The sequence below is a fragment of the Calliopsis andreniformis genome, chromosome 8 (genome assembly GCF_051401765.1).
Source record: "Calliopsis andreniformis isolate RMS-2024a chromosome 8, iyCalAndr_principal, whole genome shotgun sequence".
NCBI lineage: Eukaryota > Metazoa > Arthropoda > Insecta > Hymenoptera > Andrenidae > Calliopsis > Calliopsis andreniformis.
The window spans coordinates 3,893,123-3,916,001 of record NC_135069.1 but is presented as its reverse complement, the minus strand read 5'-3'; the positions used below and the strand labels follow the sequence as shown (position 1 = coordinate 3,916,001).

At 44.8% G+C, this 22,879-nt stretch overlaps 2 protein-coding genes across 2 annotated transcripts in view; one reads left to right on the top strand and one right to left on the bottom strand.

The window, feature by feature from the left end:
- Nucleotides 1–4: 4 nt before the first annotated feature.
- Cubn (Cubilin) lies at nucleotides 5–16,934 on the bottom strand. The gene is made up of 52 exons (XM_076382791.1): nucleotides 16,867–16,934; nucleotides 16,613–16,742; nucleotides 16,356–16,538; nucleotides 16,236–16,280; nucleotides 16,018–16,158; nucleotides 15,851–15,954; nucleotides 15,581–15,728; nucleotides 15,261–15,503; nucleotides 14,360–14,681; nucleotides 13,964–14,286; nucleotides 13,534–13,890; nucleotides 13,317–13,470; nucleotides 13,059–13,249; nucleotides 12,470–12,989; nucleotides 12,000–12,225; nucleotides 11,610–11,927; nucleotides 11,377–11,537; nucleotides 10,490–10,822; nucleotides 9,825–10,312; nucleotides 9,361–9,753; nucleotides 9,009–9,294; nucleotides 8,644–8,892; nucleotides 7,975–8,486; nucleotides 7,413–7,608; nucleotides 6,964–7,335; nucleotides 6,683–6,873; nucleotides 6,457–6,608; nucleotides 6,196–6,378; nucleotides 5,944–6,125; nucleotides 5,639–5,878; nucleotides 5,420–5,566; nucleotides 5,272–5,347; nucleotides 5,084–5,195; nucleotides 4,806–4,965; nucleotides 4,483–4,716; nucleotides 4,268–4,341; nucleotides 3,972–4,201; nucleotides 3,696–3,893; nucleotides 3,480–3,615; nucleotides 2,975–3,299; nucleotides 2,716–2,901; nucleotides 2,480–2,636; nucleotides 2,235–2,415; nucleotides 1,914–2,150; nucleotides 1,621–1,783; nucleotides 1,329–1,540; nucleotides 1,189–1,260; nucleotides 1,049–1,113; nucleotides 746–986; nucleotides 513–675; nucleotides 209–453; nucleotides 5–115 (listed from the first exon to the last, which is right to left on the bottom strand). Exons 1-52 carry the CDS (start codon nucleotides 16,932–16,934, stop codon nucleotides 5–7), a joined length of 11,136 nt encoding a protein of 3,711 aa, XP_076238906.1.
- Nucleotides 16,935–17,820: 886 nt separating this feature from the next.
- Nucleotides 17,821–22,879, top strand: part of Pgant2 (polypeptide N-acetylgalactosaminyltransferase 2) — a 160,235-nt gene continuing 155,176 nt past the window's right edge. The window contains exon 1 of the mRNA XM_076383355.1: nucleotides 17,821–18,077. Coding sequence (XP_076239470.1) covers nucleotides 17,988–18,077 — 90 coding nt within the window. The 5' untranslated portion in view covers nucleotides 17,821–17,987. The remainder of the gene's footprint in view (nucleotides 18,078–22,879) is intronic.

The following is a 22,879-nucleotide window of genomic DNA, read 5'->3' as shown; positions in this document are numbered from 1 at the left end:
CACATTAAGCAACTGCTTTGAAGGTTGCTAGCCAACCGGTTCCAAAATTATTCATTGTCGAGACGTAAGTAACGAGTATCCTATTATTGTCTGCTTCGAACTTCGCCGGGGTATCCTGAATGAATAATGGTACAATTAATTTCCAATTAGTATTAGACATTCGTAAAAATAGCTAAATTATTACTGAAGAATTTTTTTATCAACTCACTCCTCCACAATAAGTATTAGCCAAAATCTCCTCCCCGTTGCTCGTCACGGTGTACACCTTCACAGTGTTGTGCTCGCAGTTATTCTTGCCACCAATATCGAACACGCTGAATTCCAAGACGACTTTTAGAGATACTGGAACACTGATGTCCCAGGTACACACTGTGTTATTGCGATACTCGTTCGGGTAAAGGGGCGAGGAGAACGACCCAGCGTAATTGAACAATCGACCGCCGCAGCCTCGACCTGTGTACCGTCATTTTTGTAGTACTTTCCGAAGCTATATGAAACATTTACCATTCTACCTTTATCCGTGGTCGTATACGTGATATCGTAGTAGTCGTAAACCGATTTCCATTCAGACCACGACCGCAGGGCCAGCTTATTGCTGGTGCTGAACACAGGACTTGGTAGATCCAGACCGCACAACGTGGCTAAAAGCTTTCCATTGAAGCTGCTCTCGTATATCTGTGAAACAGGAATCTCGCTGAAAGCTGTACGTCGATCAATCAATTGAGATACAAAGTCAAAAACTCGCCTGTAAAGAGGACTTGGTGCATTCATTTGGGTCGTACAACGCTAATTTATTGAAGTACAGGGAAATCGTGTGATTCACAGGTGCCGTGATCGTGACCCAACAATCCTCGATACCCTCGTGCACGATTCGACCTTGTTCTGCAGTGTAATTTCGATCGCAAGACGCGCCACCATATTCGAGTTTGAAGCCCCTCTTTCCTGGAGTGTCTCCCTTGAACATCAATACTAGTTTGTTGCTGGAACTGTATCAAAAAAGAAGATTAATATTCTGTAAAAATGTCTGAGAAGGTTCAGGGGTCAGTACCTGTAATACTCGTGAGGTAGCGTGTTACCACAGTATTTGTATGAAGTAGAAGGAGAGTGTGTTTCCTGCAAGAAATTCATTAAAAATTATTCAAAGACTCCAGAAGAACTTTTACAAAATATCGACAGCTAGATAATTACGATATAAGCTTCCTTGTCATGGCCGCCCCAAATCAAGTTCTGCCCGAAGCCCTGCTCGATGTACTTCCGATTCTGCACAGAGAAAATCAGAGAAATATTACAGCACTAGTTCTCAGGCGATCAAAGTCTCCATAACTTACCATATTGTCTGTAATCTCTAAGAAATCTGTGGTGCATCTTTCTGAATCCGCTATGTCGAAGTCCAAGAACTTTATTTTGGTTCTCTCAACGAATGTATTCGTTTCTATCACCCATTTGCACTTTGACCCAGGCCCATAAGGATTTGGGTAGTTTGGAGAAGTGAGCACCTGGTTCGAGTCTGTCGTCATTGGAGGAGCAACACCACACAATCCTGAAACGATCAGACCCCTTAAATAAGCACTGAATTTCAATCGAGAGGATTAACATTCTGGAAAAGCATCAGTATTCTACCATCTATCGATTCCAACGTTCCAGTGACTCCAGCTCCTTCATTCATGCCATCGCTGAAGAATCGTATCCACAGCGAATTCGAAGAGGACATCACTGGCTGTGGCACCTGGGTACCACAATACTTGCCGAGGAGTTCTGAGAAGGGACCAGAGCCATCGCGAACCTGAGAGAAGTAGAAAATTATAAGGGCATCGTACTCTAAGAATATTGAAGTTCCTTAGGTTACAAAGCGATTAAAACAAGAAGAGAGATAGAGTCAGTGTTGAGTAATTTTGTGAGATAAGGAGACGTGCCTCCAAATAATCGCCAGTGCACTTAGTGCTCCTGCTTCTATTTTTGATACGTTTCTTGACGTCCATGCTGTTGATAGAGAACTTGATGTTCTTCCCTGGCGATGTCACTACGTTCCAGTGACAGTCCTCGAAGCTATCATACGTGGAGCCTTTTTGTGTCCTGAATGTCTCAGGTCGCCCTGAAGTTAAATTAATTTCACCACCGCAACCTGCCTCGATGCTCTTCACGAAGAGGACCTAGAATATTCGTAAATGAGTGAAGATAATTAATGCAATCTATGATGCACTGAAAACAGAACTCTAATTTGGATCACAGCATACATTCGCCACAAAGCCAGCTTGGTGGCGAGTATCGTCCGCATAGAAGACGACTGACATGGAATTGTTTTTGGACTTGAAGACAGGCAAATGCTCTGTCAGATTCCCACACAACAAGCCTAGTCTTTGATCTTCAACATCGGTGCTGTTGCCTTCGAAAACTTCGACGTGATCGAACATACATCTGCAAAGATAGTAATTGCAGAGATCCACTTGTCCTGAGGTAATTATGGTACTGGTTTAATTACTTGTCATGGTATTCGAGTATGAAAGATTCAAAACGAACGACGACGTTCTTATCCGAAGGCGCGAATATCGTCCAGATGCAATTAACACCTCCGAAGTACTCTCTACGATTCGTTGGGGACCTGATTTCTCCGGGAGCAGTCATCGTTCCTCCACAATCTGTTAAGACAGTATTCGAAACTTAAGTTCAGGTATGTCGAATTTATTAAATTCCTCAGAATAGAATCTGGACGCGTACCATGCAGATAGTATTGAAAATCAAATCCACTTCGTTGAATATACTTGTCAGTCTTGAAAACAATCTCCACTTTGTCCCTCGACTTCAGTATAGGCGGTCTGTTCTCGCCGCAGTAGGTATTTTCTTCAAGCCAGTATCTATCTTTCCAGGTGATAGTTAAATTGTCGAAGCGACAGTCTCTGCGACCTAAAAACGCCATGTGGGTCACGAGCTCTTTGAATAATATTCTAATGCTCATTAATCGAAAGTTCTTGCTCACTGCGCTCAAGCTGGAAGGACATGAATTCCAAGATAATGTCCTGCTCGGGCGCGACTATAGTGTAGTTGCAGAACAAATTGGGTCGATACAGGTTCGGGAAGGACGGTGACTGAATAATCTTCGGGTTTTTGGTGGCATTGAAGATGCCACCGCAGTTCTCGTACCAGAGCGCCCGAAAACCCTCCGCCTGGATCAACTCGTTAGAGCGGAAGGTTACCTTCATGCGATTACTGGTCGAATTAAACGGTCTTGGTGTGTTCCTACCGCAGACCTTCCCCAGGCTCTGCCATTTGTAGCTTTCTGTCCCGGATACCCAGTCGAATATCTAATTGTAAAGACACTCGCTATCAAAAGGAGGTTTCGTGTAGCAAAAGAAAAAGTACTTAAAGCTTCAAAAATAGGAATCTATAAGCCAGTAGTTCTTCTAATCTCCCATATTTCAATTATCGAATTTTGAATCGTTTCTTAAATTAGAAGATAATTAGGATTCTAATTTTTCACACACCTCCACGTAATCATTTTTACAGTCAGTGCTAGTTTCCAAGTTGAAACGATCGACGAAGACTAACCCCACGTGATAACCATTATCTGCAGTTATTTCCCAGGTGCATTCCGCGTTGTTAGGGTACATGCTGGGGAACCTGTAATCCCGAATTTCTGTCAGTTCTGGAAAGACAGATCGACTCGTATAATTTAGATTCTCTTTTGTGATTTCAATTACTGTGGCGTGGAGATCTCCCTGCTGCTACCACGCAAAGCACCCCCACAGCCGTGGTTCGCTGGTTCCACGGTGAATTCAAAATCGTTCTGGCTTTCGGCGTAGTATTCTACCCAGAGTTTATTCGAGATGCTGGTCATGTTGAAGGGGGTCGCGTGTCCTTGGACCCTGCGAAACTCTGACCCGAACTGACCACTTCGTCTGAAGAAAAGGTTTACCCATTGAAGTCTGCTATTAACTCAATCCTAATCCATTCAATAACACTAGCGAATACAATACTTGATGCTGATGTAGTTCGTGCCAGAAGTACTCATGTTCAGCTTGGTAAATTGTAGTTTGATCGTCTCCCCTGTGTCTGGGTAATTGAAACGCCAGATGCAGTTGATGGGGAAGGATATGTTCTTGGGGGCTGTTATCACGTGTGACGGTCCTTCGAAGACACCGCCACAGGGCTGCCATTGGTACTCGATACTATAGCTCATTATTTTCCCGTGGGTGCCATTCACAACCTGATTCAGAATATGAATTAAGTAATATTCTTTGGAGACTTCATTCTGTTAACCATGACAACTTACGGTCAGCTCGTTCACTAGATTCGGACTCCTCAGGTACGCTGGTTCCGAGAAGTTCCCGCAAATCTTGCCAGCATCTAAGAAAATATTTCGCTTAGTATCCTCGGACAGTGGACTGTTTTACATTTATCTGCAGCGCCAGCGGACTCAGGGTCACTTTTGACCCAGCGTTCGCCATCCGAGGGTGAAAGATTGAATTGCTCATCTGTGATATTTACCAGCCAGGCTAATGTATTGATAATTGTAGCAAAATCTCGGTATGTAGTTGCTTGTTAATCCACCCACGGTACCAAGTACTTTAACCGATAACGTCAGGCCAGTATTGTTCTCGTTGTTAGCCATACTTTCGGGCGCTTGTATGCTCCACAAGCATAGATACGACGACTCGTTGAAGGGTGGAACTGTTGGAGCCGACAGGTTTCCTCTGATGCCCGTCACGACACCTCCGCAAGCTGCAAGATTGACAAGTGACAAGTAGCTATGGCTCAGCCCTTCGATATCGCGTTCTGTGTCGATATGTCGGGGAATTCTGGAAACGTACGAGGTGGTGCTGATGCCGAATAACGCAATTTGAAGCCACGACATCCAGGGGACGACGAGTAGCCGATCATCATTGTGTTACCGCTGCTTCTTATTTGCTGGACCGTATCTCTGTGTTCTATCATTTTTATTCTGGATTTGAAGCGGAAATCGTTGTAGAACTGGAGGAAAAAGGAAGAGGGTTAAACGAAGATGAAGATAAAAATCTGAATAAAATAAAAGGGAAAATGTGAGTAAAAAATTGATAGAGATTGAGAGTATAATGTGATTGATAATAACTGATATGGTGTAGCCAAATCGAGTAGATTCAGTAGCCGGGACGATATCCAAGTCCAGTATATCGACGACCACTTGGTAACCCAATGGTAGTTTAATTCTCCAGTCGCAGTATCTACAATGAAATAGATAAAAATGTAAAAATACTAACATGCCAGACTATGTCTACTAGTTTACATAAATTTATATACCTGGAGCGCGTAGCAATATTTGGATATCCGTTCGACTTGATTATACCAGACAACGCAGTGTATTCACCCCCACAGACTACGAGCATTTATACATCTTTATAAGTCTCACCAAGAAGAATTGCCAATTAGAAGTTTATTTTGTTCTCACCTTCTTGACTGGACGAGAAGTTCAGACTAAACCCTCTGTAAGTTACATAATCAAAGTTGTCGCTCTTGAAAGTGACTATAGCTTCGTTCGATGCCGTCTCGATTATTTCAGGCTTTTGAGTTCCACAGTATACTCCAATATCGACGCCTGAATAATTAAAGAGGCTTTAAAAAATTCAGGACCTCGTGCATTTTTGTCTAAAAACAAATTGTCCCTTACGAGTGTTGTTTTCGGGAAGCTTCTCGCTGATTTCCACGTAGTCGGTACTCTTGCAAGAAAAGGAACCATAGGTCGGTAGTTGAAACCAAGGTAGTTGAAGATCACGAAACTCGAACTTCAAGGTGTGATCTTGTGGAGCGATCACCCACCACACGCAGGTCTGATTCTTCGGGTAGAAGAAGGGATAGTTGGGAGAGTTGATGATGCCGCTGGGTCCTCTCAAGATACCTCCGCAGACTTCTACGAGTGGAACAAACAGCAAGTTATTTGAAAATCACAAAAGAGTCCATGCAATATTCTGGTACCTCCGACAGTCAGCATAGCTTTGAAGCCGTTCTTTGGGTCAGGCATATCTGTGTAAAAGTGGATGAACATCATGTTCCCAGTGCTCGACATACTGCTAGGAGCGACGTCTCTGCAGAACCTTCCCAGAAGCTTCGAGCTGTCCGTCCCACCGTCCCTCACTTCCACGTACTCTCTCTCGCAGCTGAAATTCAATTTCCCTCCAATGTCTGCAGAATTTGGAAAAAGTCAAGCAAGTAGGTCGAAGTACTAACTCGGCGGAGTAGCTCAGGTCGAATCGTTCAATGAAGTGGATGGATATCCGCTCTCTGCTCGGCGCCATCACTTTCCAAGTGCAGTCGCTGAAGGGCGGGGGGATGTTGGGATAATTCGGCGTGCTGATCTCTAGTTCCTTGTCTCTTAAGATGTAGTCGCCTCCGCAGTTGATACCCACCTCTCTGGAAACGATTTACAAGAGGATTTGCAAGAATCACTGATGAAATTCTGTAATACATTATACTGGAAATTGTTATTACTTATAAGTCAGCTTGAAGTTTATGTTCAGCTTAACAGCGACCACCTTCACGTAGAGACGATTTCCTGTAGTCTGTAAGGTTGGAGGTAACACTTCCCCACAGTATTTTCCATTTCCTAGTAAGGGAGACGTTGCTTCACCTCCGTTCTTCAACTATAGGACACACTTATATAAAATAGCCTGATCGTCTATGATTATTAAATCAAAAACTAGTTATAAGACTTCACCATTAAGTAATTGTCAGTGCACGTCGAACTCGGTCCCTGCTCTATGGACATATGGACGATCGTCACCTGGATCGTTCGCCCAGGCTTCACTTCGACATTCCACTCACAACTGTACTGCCAAGTGGGCCTGATCGCTGTTGAACTATCGATCTCAATGACTCCATTGGGTCCCTGCAGCTTCCCACCGCAATCTATGTTCCCAAAGAAGATTAAACGACTATGAAGACTGCTCTTCGAAGACCCAAGAAACTAACACTAACTCTCAAGGAAGAAGCACTTACCTCGATAAACATAAGCACTGAAGCCAGTCTTGTTCTTGAAGCTGTCCGACTCGAACTTCACAGTCATCACGTTGCTCGCCTTGATCCACATCGAACTTGAATTCGATAAGCACAATTTGTGCAGTAGTTTGGCATCATTGGGAGTCGCTAGAGCGTTGCCATCGTAGACGGCGAGGAAGTCTGCCACGCAATCACTAGTCTCTTCCAAGTCCATGACGAGTATTCGCAGGACCAGGTGGGTTCCTGGCGGAGAAGTGAACAGCCAGGCGCAGTGCAGGTTGTCTTCGTATCCGTATGGCCAGCCAGGCGACGTGAAGTCGTAGGTGTTGTTGCGAGCGCCCATGAGACCCACTTCCTTGACGCACTCGCTGACTGTGCCATGTAAAAGACAACGTGTGAGTATCTGAGATAGCAGGGGATAAAAGGTGCAATCTCAATGCGTCACCTACACTTTCTCTCAACGTTCGTTCCCTCGACATCTCTTGGTATCTGAATCCATGTGAGGTCGAACCAGCTGCCCACTCGTAGGACGTCTGTCATCAGTTCGATGTAAGCTACATTAGTGGTCGTGGTTATGGGCTCAGGACTCTCCAGGTTACAGACTTCTAGCAGGACTGGTGCTTCGTTGTTGTAACCATCGTAAATCTGTTTAAGGGGAGGCATAATATATTACAAGATGTGATAGTGGATGTCAGAAATGTGGAAGAGTGTGTCTACATACAGAAATAAGTGGAGTAAAATTTGTTATATAAACGTGTCTGACCTGACAGTTTCATTGACTTATTCTACTGTCGCCGCAGCGCTTGAGCAAACTACTGCACGCCAGTAGTAGAATAAACCTTCGAGTCAGACACACCTTTGGCACCTTTCGGTGTATCTTCACTAATTACTCAGTCGAAAACGGAAGCATTTTTGTCTTATATTAACATGTCAAATCAGCCTTTCATATTCGTCGACATCCTTTGTCAAATACCTTTTATAAAATATACAAGTGCATAGAAGACCACTCACCCTAAGATAAGAGAAGCAAGTTAACTCTGAGTTCTCCACAAACAGATCTCTAATCTCGATTCTAATCAGCCATTGGAATTCAACAGTGATACGCCACGTAACAACATCTCTTTCCTTATATGGCAGAGGGTAAAGAGGCGAAGAAATTCGACCAGCTGGCCCAGAAAGCTCGTTTCCTCCCTGGAAAGCGTACTCGCCCACGAAACCCTTTGCCACCCCGTCGCCATCGCTCTTGAACTTGATCCACAATTTTGAGGAAGACGTAACTGATTCTATGTTGGTCCCACAGGAAACGCTGATCAGTTTCCCGATTCCGCTGTCCTCCCGTATCTCGAGGTAATCGAGGTCGCAGTTCTCGCTCGGCTGGAGATCGAACTCTGAGAAGGTCAGGCTCAATTTGTTTCCAGGCGAGTTGTTCAGGATCCAGATGCATTCGGCGTTTAGTGGATAGGTGTTCGGATACCCTGGTGACGCGATTCTTCCTCGATACGACGTGTAGGTTCCTCCACAAGCTAAAATGGTACACGTGAAGTTCTGATAACATTTCTTCAGGTTTAAATTGTCAGAGCCTCTCAGAATAGTGTACATAGTGTTTCCACAAACTGCTTCGATATTAGATGTTCCATTGATCCCCCCAAACAGGACAGATATAAAACAACGACCGTTTACCTGAATTTAGAACCGAATAGGTGATGGCAAAGTGTCCAAGGAAGTCGTACTGCGCGCTTAAATGCACTGTGAGTGCACTTCCGGTGCTCGTTAGCGGTAACGGTACAACGTTATCGCACCATTTGCCAAGAGAAGGACCATCCAGACTCTCCCCTTCGTGAACCTGTATGTAGTTCCAACTGCAATCAGCGGGGAACCTGCTGTCCAGGTTTATTTCCAAGTGTGTGAACGTGGCAGTAACATGATCCCCTATAAAAAAGAAGTTAATGCCTCAACCTTCGAAAAACTCAAGATCAATTCTATCCATCATCACCTACACAATACTCAGCTCTCGAATCACAGAGCAGTGCCAATCACAATTTTACCTGGATCATCCGCGATTAACGTCCACGTGCAGTTCACTCCCGCCTCCCCCATATCTGCATTGTAACTCGACGATGGAGTGAGGTATCCTTGATCCCTCACAACTATCCGAGCACCACAGCCGTTGTAGTACTTTGCCTTGAACCCTTTCGCCGAGAGTATACTGTCACTCTTCATCACGACCAACATCTCGTTGGCAGTGGAAATGTAGGACATGGCAGAAGGCGATAAAGTGTTACCACAAAGGTTTGCCAAGAGCGTCGAGGTGGTCGTTGGCCCGTCGTATATCTACAAAATCGTTTACCTTTATCCTCTCCTCTTCTCTGCCAAACTTTACTACTCCCGACCCTTCACCTTAACATAGTCGTCGGTGCAGTTGCTAGTGTTCTCCACGTCGAAGTCCAAGAAAGTCAGATTAACCACGTAGTTCGGGCTCACTTGCAGCAGCCACTCGCAGGCCTGCTTGTGCGGATAATTCTGCGGATAGTTGGGCGAATGAATGATCCCAGTGTCAGCGGTGAATTTACCGCCGCAGGTGATCGGGACGCTTCTGTAACTGACGTTAAAGCCGCGAGCCGCGTACGACACGTCCGAGTGGAATTTCAGGAACATCTTGTTCCCAAAACTGGTATATACCACTGGCTTCTCCGAGTAGCAAATATCCACCAACTTGAGCCCCTGCTCGTCCTCGCCATTGAACACCTGCAGCTTGTCGAAGAAGCAGTTCTTCTGCTTCTCTGTGTTAATCTATACAGGAAGAACACAGGGATCAATTTTCTACCCTATTTTGAAGAGGACATTCTTCTGGGGATACTAACATCGTGAATAGTCAGCTCGATGCTATGAGTGTAATCCACTTCGATCAGCCACTCGCAGTCGATGTCCGTGGGATAGGTGAATGGATAAGAAGGCGAGGTGAAGGAGTCTGATGGTTTCGTCAGGTGTCCACCGCAGCCATCGACCAACCACTCCAATCGAAAGCCATTGTGAACAACCAGAGAGTCAGTGATGAATTTCACGAATACTTGATGCTGCGTGGATTGAATCTTCGGTGGAATGTTTGAGTTACAGACGTTCAGGAGATCCGTGTTGGGAGCACCATCCTGTCCCTCTTTGATATCCACGTAGTCAAGGCAGACGCCGTTCCAGTCGGGCCCTTCGAGGTCCAAGTGTGAGAAAGTCAGGTTGACCCTGTTGCCAATGGGCGCTTTGATAGTCCAGCTGCAGTTCATGTTGTTGTCGTACTTCTCAGGGAAATTTGGCGACTCTATCACCCCATAGAATCCAGTGACAGTGTTCTCGCACACTGTGGGAAGAAAATAGATAATTTTCGATTTGATCGATGGGAATATTGTAACACGTCCAGAGGGGAGGACTGTTTAATTAGAGGAGCTGATAGCGCCAGCTGCCGATGCAAACGGGTCAATATCGGATTCATTTGAGGGGCGAAGTTTAATGTGATACGCTAAGGGAACCGACTCACGTGTTTCATACTTGAGATGGAAGCCGCGACCAGAATTCGTAAAGTCGCTGCGGAACCGTATAGTCATTATATTAGACTTCACGACGATGACTTTTGGATAAGGACTGCCGCAGTATCTCTCCTTCTGGCTGTGATCGATTCCTGTGGATATCTCGATGTAGTCGAACTTGCATACCGGATGATGCTCGAGCTCGAGGTCGACTATTAGCAGTCGTACCAAGCTGCCCGCTGCCACTGAGACCTTCCAATAACAGTCTGACTGCAGCTGGTACGGTTGCGGGTAATTCGGTGATATGATATCACCGTGAGCGGCAGTCAGAGTTCCGCCACAGCCTGATGGGACAATGGAGATGCTTGTCAACATGTTGCAATTGGAGATACATATGCCAGACTGACTTTTATTTTAGAAGATAATCGATAATAGGTGCCAGAAATTTTGAGGGGCGATTCTACATGACAAAACAGGGCAAAGATCAAGAATGATAAAACTGCGTGCAGGCCTTCGTTTCAGAAAACACTGATAGTAGGCGTGACATGTGTCTGACTAGGGGCTCATTCTACTGCCGACGTGTTCTAGCTGGGAGACTCAGTTGAGTTCAGTAAAATGTGTCTCAAGTCAGACACAGTTATAATCAGTAGAATAAGTTCCAAATTAGGTACAATAAATTCAGTAGAATAAGTCCTTAGTCAGACATAACAAAATCAGTAGAATATGTCCTAGGTTAGACACATTTCTCGTGTATTTTAGGCTGAAACTCAATTTCATCTGTCTTCATTGTCCTCTTATTTTAACACATAAAGTCACCCCTTAAATTTTCTGGTACCTGTCGTCGAACACCTTGTATCAGGTACATCAAAGTCTACTATTTCACGCGTTTGTGTTATACCTGTCGTTGTACTGTCCCAACTCATATGGAATCCAGAGAGTGATCTGCTCTCATCAGAGACGAACTTCAAGTACAACTGATTAGTCTGGCTTATAATTTCCGTAGGAATTTCTGTCCCACAGTACTTTCCGATCAGCGGTGAAGTATTATAACCACCGTTTCTGCGTTCACAAAGAAGAATGGGATCAACCTCAGTGCTTTCATAGACATCACTGAATCGGGTAGATTCTTACCTGATTTCCAGATAATCGAAAGAGCAAGAGGAATGGTGCTCTAATTCGAAGTGCTTAACGTCGAGGACGACTCTGTGTTTGTTAGGCGCTTCGATCACCCACACGCACTCCCTTTTTCTGGGGTAATTATTCGGATAATTAGGCGATTTGATGACCCCGTTTAATTTCACAAAGTGACCGCCGCAGACCTTCGACGCGTCGATGAAGAGATAAGAGGCGATGAATCCGGCGCGCTGTATTGATGAATCAGAGTGGAAGGAGATTGTCATCACATTTTCTTGCGTTAGCATGATCGGTGGATTCTTCGTGCCACAGAATCTATGAAATTCAAATAAAGTAATTTATGTTTAGGGGAGAAATCCTTAGCTAAAGAAACAGTTTCACACATACTTTCCTAACAGATTCTCATTGTTCATCGTCATATTGTCATAGATTGTAACATAATCGTGGCGACAACGATTGTTCTGTTCCACTTCAAACGTCAGGAAAGTCAGTTGTACGACGTATCCTGGCGGTGCTTGTATCGTCCAGATGCAGTCCAGGTCGTCAGGATAGACTCCACCGTCGACAGGGCTTTGAATCGTTCCTGTTGGTGTCTTATACAACCCTCCACACCCTGCAAAGGTAATACAATTTCCTTTCAGATAATCTAGCTCCTCTGAAGATCTACATATTGTATAAGCTAAGACGACACGAATCATAATTTTAACAAATTTGAATCTTTGCGCAAACGGAGGGCTACAAGATGGAATTCTCATTTTGGACATGAGTAGATTGCATTACAGGAACTTTAAAGCTTGAATTCAGAAGTATCTCGAATATTAAAATATGTGACATGCCACAGATTTATCGATACACACTGCTGTTAATCGTCGTGTAATTCGCCTTGAACCCTCTCCCTTGGACGCTGGAATCACTAGTGAATTTCAGCATCATGTAATTGTATGTCGAGTAGTACGGTTCCGTAGGCATGTTCTCAGCCTCTCCGCAAATAGTCGCTAATTTAGTAGCATTCTCATTGTCGCCGTCGAAGACCTCCAAGTAATCGAAATAGCAATCAGTCGCTTCGAACCCTTCGATATCTATGTCCATTATACTCAACACGATCCTCTTCCCTTCTGGCTGGACGATATCGTAGGTGCACGTTCTGGAATGGTGATAGGGATTTGGATACATCGGCGAATGGATGATCCCCGTTTCCTCAGTGAACTGCCCGCCACAGACGATGTTATAGAAAAGAGTGAATCCACTGAATTGGACTGTTATATCGGATTGGAAGACTACCAGCACCACGTTCGAGTTCGATTTGATAGTCGGTGGTAATGTGGAGCCACAGTAGCGACCAAGCAAAGGCGAGTCGAGGTTTCCACCATCGTAGATCTGACAGGCATTTATTTTGATTAGGGAGTAAAACATTTAAGCAAGAAGCGAACGAGAAGGAGAGAATACCTTGACGAAGTCGAAGCGACAATTGCTGAAATCCTCGAGTTCGAAATTCAGCCAGGAGATCTGAATGCGCTCCCCCACTGGCATTTGTATCTTCCACTCGCAATGCAAGTTCTGTTGATACGAGGATGAGTGCATGGGAGGGATAATCGTGCCAGTAGGAGCAGTGTAGACTCCGCTACAGCCTGGGACACCTGGAGGAAAGCTTCCACTTTAGCAGGTGATTCAATTCTCGTCGAATTAATTCACTAAAATCGTCACCTTCGATGGTTGAATAGTGAATCTGGAAACCAGCATCTTGGCCAGCGCTGTCGGAATGAAAGTGAAGCACGACTTCTGAGCCTAGTGAAATCAGAGGTGGTGGACGCGTGTGATTGCAGTAGAGGCCTAGTCTTTCGTCGTCTGTGCCAGTTATCTGCGAGATCAATACACTCCATGGTAGTTTGGACAGTTAATAGAGATATAATCTTCTAATTACCTCGAGGTAATCGCTTTCACATGTTGGGTGAGGCTCCAGCATCATCTGACCGAAGTGGAACTGTATCCTTTTCCCTTCTCGAACGGAGATCCTCCAGTAACAGTCTCTATTAGGTGGGTATCGTCCTGGCGAGCCAGGGGAGCTGACTGTCCCGTACTCATCGGTGAGAACGCCTCCACAAACAGGCTCCATGCTGGACCAATGCAAGGCGAATCCATCGTGGGATATACTACTGTCAGAATGGAACCAGAAATACAGAGCGTTGTGAGAGGACACGATGCTCCCGTTTTCGTGAGGCAAAGTATTGCCACAGAATCTGCCGATCATCTGACTACCAGCGTTCCTACCATCGTGTATCTGAAGCATCAAAAATCCTACAATTCTTCACCCACTTCACAAGGAACATTTTCCTTCATCATCTATCTCATACCTGCAGGAAGTCGTACTTGCAGTCAGTGGACTGTTCAAGATTAAACCTAGTAAAGGTGACGTTCAATACAAGCGAGCTATTCGTGATGAGAAGCCACGCGCAGCTGAGTCCATGTTGATAGACACTTCCTCCAACAGGGAATTCCAGGTGTCCCACAGGATTTCGCGACACACCACCGCAAGTTTGCTTCGGTGTCTCGCACCTGATGCCTGTATATGTTGAAGGACAGTCACAAACCACGGCACCATTGTTAATAACGCACACGCCATTATTCCTGCAAGGATTCGGGGAGCAAGGATCTGCCTGAGCGTTGCAAGTGGCTCCTAGAAAAATCAGAGACACTCGTGAACATCTACTCCAAAGAAAAGACGGTAGAGTAGCTACAAAGGCCTCCACCTGTGTAGCCAGACGAGCAGACACAAGTGTAACCATGTCCAGCAGGTCCAGGAACACAGGTGCCGTGGACGCAGGGATTACTAGCGCAATCTGAGCCAACCAACTCGTCAGATACGCGCTGACAACCATTTGGACCGATTCCACTGCCCACGAAACCAGCTGGACAACGGCAGAGCACTTGGGCGCTTGTAAGTGCTGGATTCTCGACGCAGCTCGCTAATGGATGACAACCGCCGTTGTTAATCGCGCATCCACCGATGTAGACGCAAGTAACTCCATCGCCGCTGTAGCCCGTGGGACATGCTCCACACGTTCTCGATCCCTGTCAGCGGGGCAATTAGCAGTTCAGTATACAGTGTTCGACAACAGGCGCCGAAAATGTTGAGGAATGATTCTACATGTTAAAGCAGGATAAATGTCAAGAATGACGAAATTAGATTCGAAGGTTTATTTCAGAGTTATCAATTACTCCAGAAGTGCCTGGAATTCGCTTATCATGTGTCTGACTCGGGACTTATTCTACTGCCAGCGATCACTAGCCAGGTCAGGCAGAAATCAGTAGAGTGAGCCTCAAGTCAGACACAATAGGGTCAGTGGAACATGTCTAGAGCCAGACACAGCAAAATAAGTAGAACATGTTTGGAGTCAGACACCGTGAAATCAGTAGAAAAAGTCCGAAGCTAGACACAGAAAAACCAGTAGAATAAGTCTCAAGTCAGACACATTTCTGGCGAACTTCATGCGCTTTCTCGGTAATTAATTACTCGGAAAGGAAGTCTGTAATGCAACTTCGTCTATCTTCATTTTCATCTCATGCTATCATGTAAAATCACTCCTTAAAATTTCTGACATCTTTATCGATCACGTTGCGGAAACCTAAAAATCAAAGAAAAATGTCTACCATCGTATTAATACAAGGGACTTTGGGAGAAGTACTGCAGCCTCCATTGTCAACCAGACACTCATCGATGTCTCTACAATAGTAGCCGTTTCCTGTATAGCCAGGGGGACAAGAGTCGCAGAAAAATGTCCCAGGTGCGTTGCGACAGGCGACCCAGGGGTTCACAGAACAGGGTCGATGGTTTCCTGCGCATTCGTCGACGTCCTTGATGCAGGCTGGGTTGGTGCCGTCAGCTTCCCAACCCTGGAGGACGTTCAAGGTGCAGAATTAAAGAGACCTGAGAAATTTTATTGATGAAGAGTGAGGAGCAATATGCATACTTGATCGCAGATGCAGGTGTAACCAAGTGGAGAACTTGGCTTGCTCACGCAGACACCGTGGCCACAGAGTTCATTTGAGCTCTGAGCACTGCAGGCGGAGGTCTTCGTGGTGCAGTGGAGACCATGCCATCCTGAGGCACACTCACATCTAAGATTTGAGCGAGATTATTCTTATTTTGTCATGTAGGATGAATTATATTAGTGTTTCACTGATTAGTGAAGGTATTGAATTGAAGGAGATAGCGTGACAGTATTAGAGAATGTGAAGACCTGTATGATCCTGGGAGGTTGTAGCAAGTGGCTCCATTTTGGCAGCCCAGGTCTGTTCCTAGCAACCTCACGCACTCGTTCACATCTATCATGCAATTCGGTCCCTATAATAAAAATTTTGATACGCGATAAAAAATTCTTGATACGTTCGAGATCACTATATTCACCTCCCAGTTGGAGGGGCAATTGCATTGATATCCTTCGTAAAGGTCCTGACAGGTGCCACCGTTTTGGCAAGGGTTGCTAGTGCAGTCGTTCTCCTTCAGTTTCCTCTCTATTGTCCTCACTTTGTCTTCGAGTCTTCGTACCTGAGACAGTTTCGATAAATATCTCGAAATCCCGACAGAAAATTGTATTTCCAGCTAATCGATACTTCTATACATACCCTCTGGGTGAGCAGGCGGACCTTCACGTTGACCATCGTGCTGGACTGAAAACGATAGGTCATAGGAAACTTTTCTTTACGAAAGATGGTCCATGCAAGCAATTATATTTAGAAATTTACTTGATTACGCGGTACAGGTCCTGGCTGAGACGTGGAGTCCTCCCCCATCACTCTCAGCGATGCCATTCTTTTCTCCAAGCCCTCTGGTCCTTCCACGATCTGCGTCAGTCGTTGCAAATTCGATTCCACCTCGGCCAGATACCCCGTTTTCCATCTCTCGATCAGTCGGGTAGCGTTCTGCGCCTGAAAGGGACATCAATTGTTCCTGTCAATCAACTGCTTTTGTGTCTTTGGCCGCGAGAAAATTGATCCAGTACCGCCGACGCGACGTGGAGCAAATTAATTTCGTTGACGTTCACGTAACCGTCCCCCAGGATCTTTAGGGTGATGTTCCTATCCTTCGCGGCGGAAATGAACAGGTTTCCGTCTCGTGACTCCAGCACGGGCCTGCCGAGTAAATATATTACAGTTAACTCTGCGAAACATTGCGAACTTTCTTCACTTTTGCAGTCCTATGATGACGCTCGACGGAAATTACGTTCCATCTAGAGTAACTCTGAAACTGTCGCACCTCTCGTCCATCCATGCCGCGCAGAACCCCGCGTAAATCAGCAGCAACCATTGCGATCTCGCAATCATCTCGGCGACAGTTTAAAAAGTTGATGGGCTGAATCTTACTCTGGCATCCTCCACTGGGATGCTGCAGCAGATCCACTCGTGCACGGTACTCGTCTCGAACTGCATCAAATGATCAGAGATGAAGCGTATCTTCGTTTCAAAGTGGGCGGATTTCAGGGACTTATCGAGGCACACCCAATATCGGTTACACCCATTATGACGTTGTAATTAATTAGAAATTTCGTAGGTTACGTTTTTGATACGTGTCTGTTTGATATGCATTAAAAACTGTGATTTCTTTTTTTAAATAATACTTTTAAAGTACAGAGGTAGCTGCATGGGAGTCAGAAATAGGAAATCTGGTTTAGAAGATGAGAAAATTATGAACACATCATGGATCTGTACAGTCATTTATTGCTCTATATAGAATACATCATTTTATCGTTTTACATATTTTGAGAATCTCATATTCTCTATGTTACATCTCACAATTCTTTAAAAAATTCTGCCAAACAGACTCAATCTCCGAATCCACTAGCTTCGAAAACCACCCTCCTTTCAAATAGGGTTTAATTTTTTTCTCAATTCCCTCCGAATCTGCATCCCACAAAACTTTCCCCCATATCTCCTCCAAGCCACATTATTCTCCTTTAACCACGTCCTCATCCTCCCCCTCATCCATCAAACCCACAGAGAACCCCTGGCGATAAGGAATTCCCCAGGAAATCGATGCTCGTGTTCTCCATCCTCTCGCACAGTTCAAAATCCCGCGCCACTCCGACCAGTGGGCGTCGCAGGAGCGCGCTGAGCGCGCCCAGTGGAGGGAGTCGAAACCATCGGCGCGTCTGGTAGCCTGCGTTCCCCTCGAGGCCTGACAGTATGGCTTTGGCTGCCGGTACGTTCGCATTGGTGGTGTCGTGACAGTGTCGTGGCAGTGCACCGTCGGTCGCGGGTGTGCGTGCTCCGTTTTCCGCGGACGAGGAAGAGCTCGTGGGACACGGCCGTGACAGAAACAAGGGGCTGACGGACACGGGGGTGGCCAGTGGACGAGGGTGGCTAGGCACACGGGGCGAGATGCGGCGAAACGTGAAAATTGTGTTGCTCCTGTCATGCGCGTGGATGTTCGCCTTTGTTTACTACTACCACACGTCGAGGGACAACAAGGTGCGTAAGTCATTCCACTCTGTGAGCATGGTAGAGCGTGTAGCAGAAAAGAGGCGCGATCTCGGGAGAAATTTCTACCCTCGGGACTCGGACGCCCAGGATGCACATCGACCTTGACGCACATGGCTCCCTGCCGTGACGTCACCTCTGTCATTCGTGAAACGAATCAATGACATCCGGTCCGCTGCACCCTTGAACTACCTTTTCACTTCGGTTCTCTTTAATAAACGTGTTACTTTGTGTCCTGGGACCGTGAATCTTTTTACTCTCATTTTGAGGATTTTTATTTATTTTTTATTCTAATGTTCACAGAGACGTTTGAACGAGGGATTGAAATTTTTGTGATCTCGCATCTGTTCTCGATTCACTCGCAGAGAAATGGAGTAACTTTTCCCGTGCCGCGTTTGAATCTGGAACGAGCGATCACGTGACTCGTTCACGTGCCCGCGGAGCAGGGTTCTGAACGAGTTCACGGTAAATGTAACGAAGCATATAATATGGTAAACGGGTGAACGCCGCGGGAATAACGGCGGATGGATTCCGGTCTGAGTGTTATTGGCCTTATTAGTGATGGACGATCATCGTGCGCCTCTCGCGAGACAATTCTTTTTTTTTTGAGCGAGCGTTGACCGTTAGAGCGTCTCGTGGAACAGGATGTTGGGGAATTGACCTGTTAACTGGACCACTTTCTTTATCAGAATGATAATTTTGGGTGATGAAGAAAGTCGAAAGTGTGGAAAAATATTTCTCTGTTCGGGATTTTATTTCTGGAACGTTCTGAAATATTTACTCAAGTATTTCTGTGACCCAGATGTAGAAAGGTAGATAAACTATTATGGAAAAATAAGTGGAAGTTATAGACTACATTCTTTTTAGTTAACTAGGTAATTTTTATTTGTGAAATTCTCGTAAAATCAACTGACCAAGGATTAGCCTACAAAGGTCTAATAATCGTACAAATTATCTTAAAGTATAATTTAAATTTTTATAAGTGATGTATGTGCCTGTATAACGTGACTCCTAAGAATTTCAATATTTCATAAAATATCGAGCATTTCAGCACTAAAACAATAAGCCCCACTTAACATACATGCATACATGAACATGAACTTTATTGCTCGTTTTAATATTTGCTATCGATCCTCTGAAAATGTCCCACATTTTTCGTAGTACCCTTCTTGTTCTATCTATATTCTATTCTATTTTATTCTATCAATAATCAATCACGCCAGAATCTATTGCTCTATTAATTCACTGAATCATGAAACATAAAGCCCCACTTAGTTTTTTCGATCTCACTTTTTCTCCTTTTTCGTCGAAATAAAAATTAGCTTCGTGCACATTAAGTTATAGTAATTCCTTATGTCAACGACTACGTGACGAAAACCATTTTCCTCGTTTCCATAATTCGGTCGCCACGTTCCTGTTATTTCTCCTCGTAAACACGTCAATTAAAAGAGGTAATGTAGCGAGGGTCTGAAGGAAGGAGAAAGTGATTCTCAGTGTTATTTAATCGCTCCACATTACAGATTGCCTTGCGAGAAGCACGCGTCACGATCTACTAACTGTCCGCGAGCCATTGAGTCTGATTTCTAGCAAATTATCAATCAACTGCTAACAATAGGAAGCAATTTACGACACGCAGAAAGCCTCTATACCTGTTTTTTCCGGCATGCAAATGTGTTCATGCGCATTACGGTTGTGTACACTTGCTCAGTCGCTTGCAATGTATTTTTTAGTACCAAAGAGCATACTATGCTCGAATTATTTAGAGAGTCTTTCTTTCTTGCGTTTTCTTGAGGGAAATGTATCATATTGCATTCGAAAATTTGATTATTTCTCTGTTTCTAAAGAGAAGGTAGCGTTTCTCAAAAGTAGACATCGTCTCGACAAAAATAGATGCCCACTTTGATGTCTGGGGCCTCGAAATATACACACGGCGAATAAACCATACAAATCTCGCATGAATTTATTTCTGACTCGTCTGGCCGCCACGTGGGGCCGATGCAATTTGGTGCAGTTGACTCTCGAACTCCTCCTTGCAAGACTCACTATTTGCGTGTGTAACTTCAGCCGTACGTTGCTTGTTTAATCCAAGTCCTCTGTTTTGGAAGTACTAAAATCTAGGTTAGAGAAATGGAACAGTTTCATGGAGCAATTTCGTTCATTTACGGTTAAGAATGACTCGAGAGAATCCATTGTACTAATTGCAAAGCAGTGGGATGATACTGTGACAAGAGGTTTTGCGTACGATATCGATAGTCATGTTTCCTGAATTTTTTGCGTGTTTCGGGTCAGTGATCCATGTTCAATTATTTGAAGAAGATTGACAAACGAGTGACCCGCAGGTCTCTCGGTTTACGAAAGTCGATACCCATGTTTTTTCTACCGATATTGACACTGGTTTGTATGTATCGAATAGTAGATTTCTTTGGGTTTCTTTTTTATTTAGAATACTGCAATTTTATGCTATTTACAAATAACTATTTAGCTTCTACTGATTAAGCAATTTAAACTAACCTTCCTTTATCAGAGGGTGATCGTAGTGTATCCAGAAACTTGTACAAATCGATCGTTATTAAAAGAGCCAAGCGTGTTCGCTCGTCCATTACCTCTCGAACAGCGAGGTGAAAGCCAATTCAGAGGTAAGAGCTCTGGAGGATCTCCAAATTAGAGTGACCGTTATCGAGACGGACTGTCGAGCCACGAGAGCCACAAGCTGTTTGTTCTCGAATTAACAAGTGTTGTTAGTCGCCAACAGGTAATGGAACAGAACTAAGCAATTTATTCTAGAGCACTCGGTAGAAATCTGCTCCAGAAGAAGCTCCAATTGAATCAAAATTGGGTTCCCCTTCAACTTTCCTGACACTGCAGAAACTCTGTACTCCCATGACCTTCTATTTCAGTGCTCCAACTTGCAACAAAGTTGTCGCAAGGTCTACTTTTACTGCTCGCCATAAAATTTTGTGTGCCTCGAGCGGCTGCCCTCTCAAGAACGTTTCTCCTCTTTCGAGCGGAAAACCGCTCAGTAGATCCGTATTTCGTGCTCGAAAAAACGATTCCTCAAGAATTCCGCCGCGATTTTCTGTTGCCACTGGCGCGGAGTTAATCGCCGAGCCTCTAATGGAGCGAACTAATCGCGCGATCCCGAAGGAAACGATTCGTCCATTAAATCCGAAAGCCACGATCGAGGAGGCGGTTTCGATGCCTCGATTTCGGGGATACGATGATTGCTGTATCATCGAGCGCTCGGCGCACCGCGATATCGAGCTGTAAATTTGCAAAATCGTTACTGGGTTTAACCCACCTGAAAATTGACTTCCTCTGAACGCTCGAATAGATTGATTTTTCATGTCTATTGTAACTAAAATACAGAATTTCGTTCGGGGAGGGGAAGAAATGTAGATATTCTCTTTATCAACATCAATTTTCCAATGAAAAATGAATTGCCAAGTATTTCCCGCAATATTTTTTATACGAGCTGGATTGAAATACAAAAATGTCAAAATTTGCATATATCGACACACAATTCCAATCCCCAGAGCGAGGAACGTGCCCAAAATATAAATCGTCCGACTTGTTGTGATGGAAGAATATATTTCAGGAATGCAACGATATCGTTTCGTCAGGCATCGTCCCCAAACGAAACAGTTATAAAATAGCAATCTCAGATTACCGTGAACTCAATTTACTGTTCCCTCGGATCCATCCTGAACTCATTAGAGATCTATCTCGAGCCCCAACTTAAAACGACCTTGACTCCCATCTCTCCCCACTTTGGAAACCACTTTGAAACTCATCTGAAACCCTTAACCATCTCAACCACCCCGAGACCACTTTCAGTCCACCCTCAAATGCCTCAAATTCTTCGCCCTCGAATCTTTCAGTACGTATGTAATTATAATCGCCAGGAAAACACAGCGCTATAAATCGTCTTGTATCACATAGTAGTACTATGCTTATTTTTGGACAACTATCCTAAATTGCACCCTGTCACCCCAAACTCCCCAACTTCAGGCACCCCATGTGCAGCAGGCAGTAAAATATTAAACAGAGGTCACCGATAGCGCAGTCGAGTGTAGCAAGATCCCAAGAAATGCAGTAAACATTTGTACGCTAGGGTAAAGTTACAGGGTGGCCATAAAACGGCCAACAAGTTGATGGGTTCACGCGACGTCGATACCCCCTGGGCGCGGCACCCATTCTGAAGGGGTTCCTCTTGGCCACGGGACGAAATCTCCGATAAAAATTGCAGACCTGCGGTGACCCTGTCGTTTTCGCGTCATAGCCGCGAAATACACCATGTTAACAAATGGCCCCGCGATATTTTCGCGCGTTGTCCGCCTCGCTTAACGACCGTCCCATGTTTACTCGCTTAACTGCGAATCGACTCGAATTTTTCCACGAATATTCAAACGAGAACGCGTTTCGCGGCATTTGTCACGTTCGTCGTGTATCTTTTTGAACCATAATACGCGATTTTATTACCTTGGATCTGCGCTTTGTGTTTACGAGCCGACCGCTGCCAAATTTCGTCTGGTTTTCCCTCCTAAATTTGCGCCGAGTTTGATGGAGCTTTTTGGAACTTTTGTAATCCATTTAATAGACAATGATTGAGGGCTATGTAGATAAAAGCACGGAGAAAGGGTTGAATAATGGACGCGGCTCGGCCTGATCCCTCCGCGTGTATCGTTTTTATCGGGGAGTCCTCGGCGGACTTTAATTTCCGTTCATCGATTCTGCGTGGACCGCGTTAGCCAACGATTGTGATTATTTCTTTTTGAAGAAATCCTCTGCTGGAC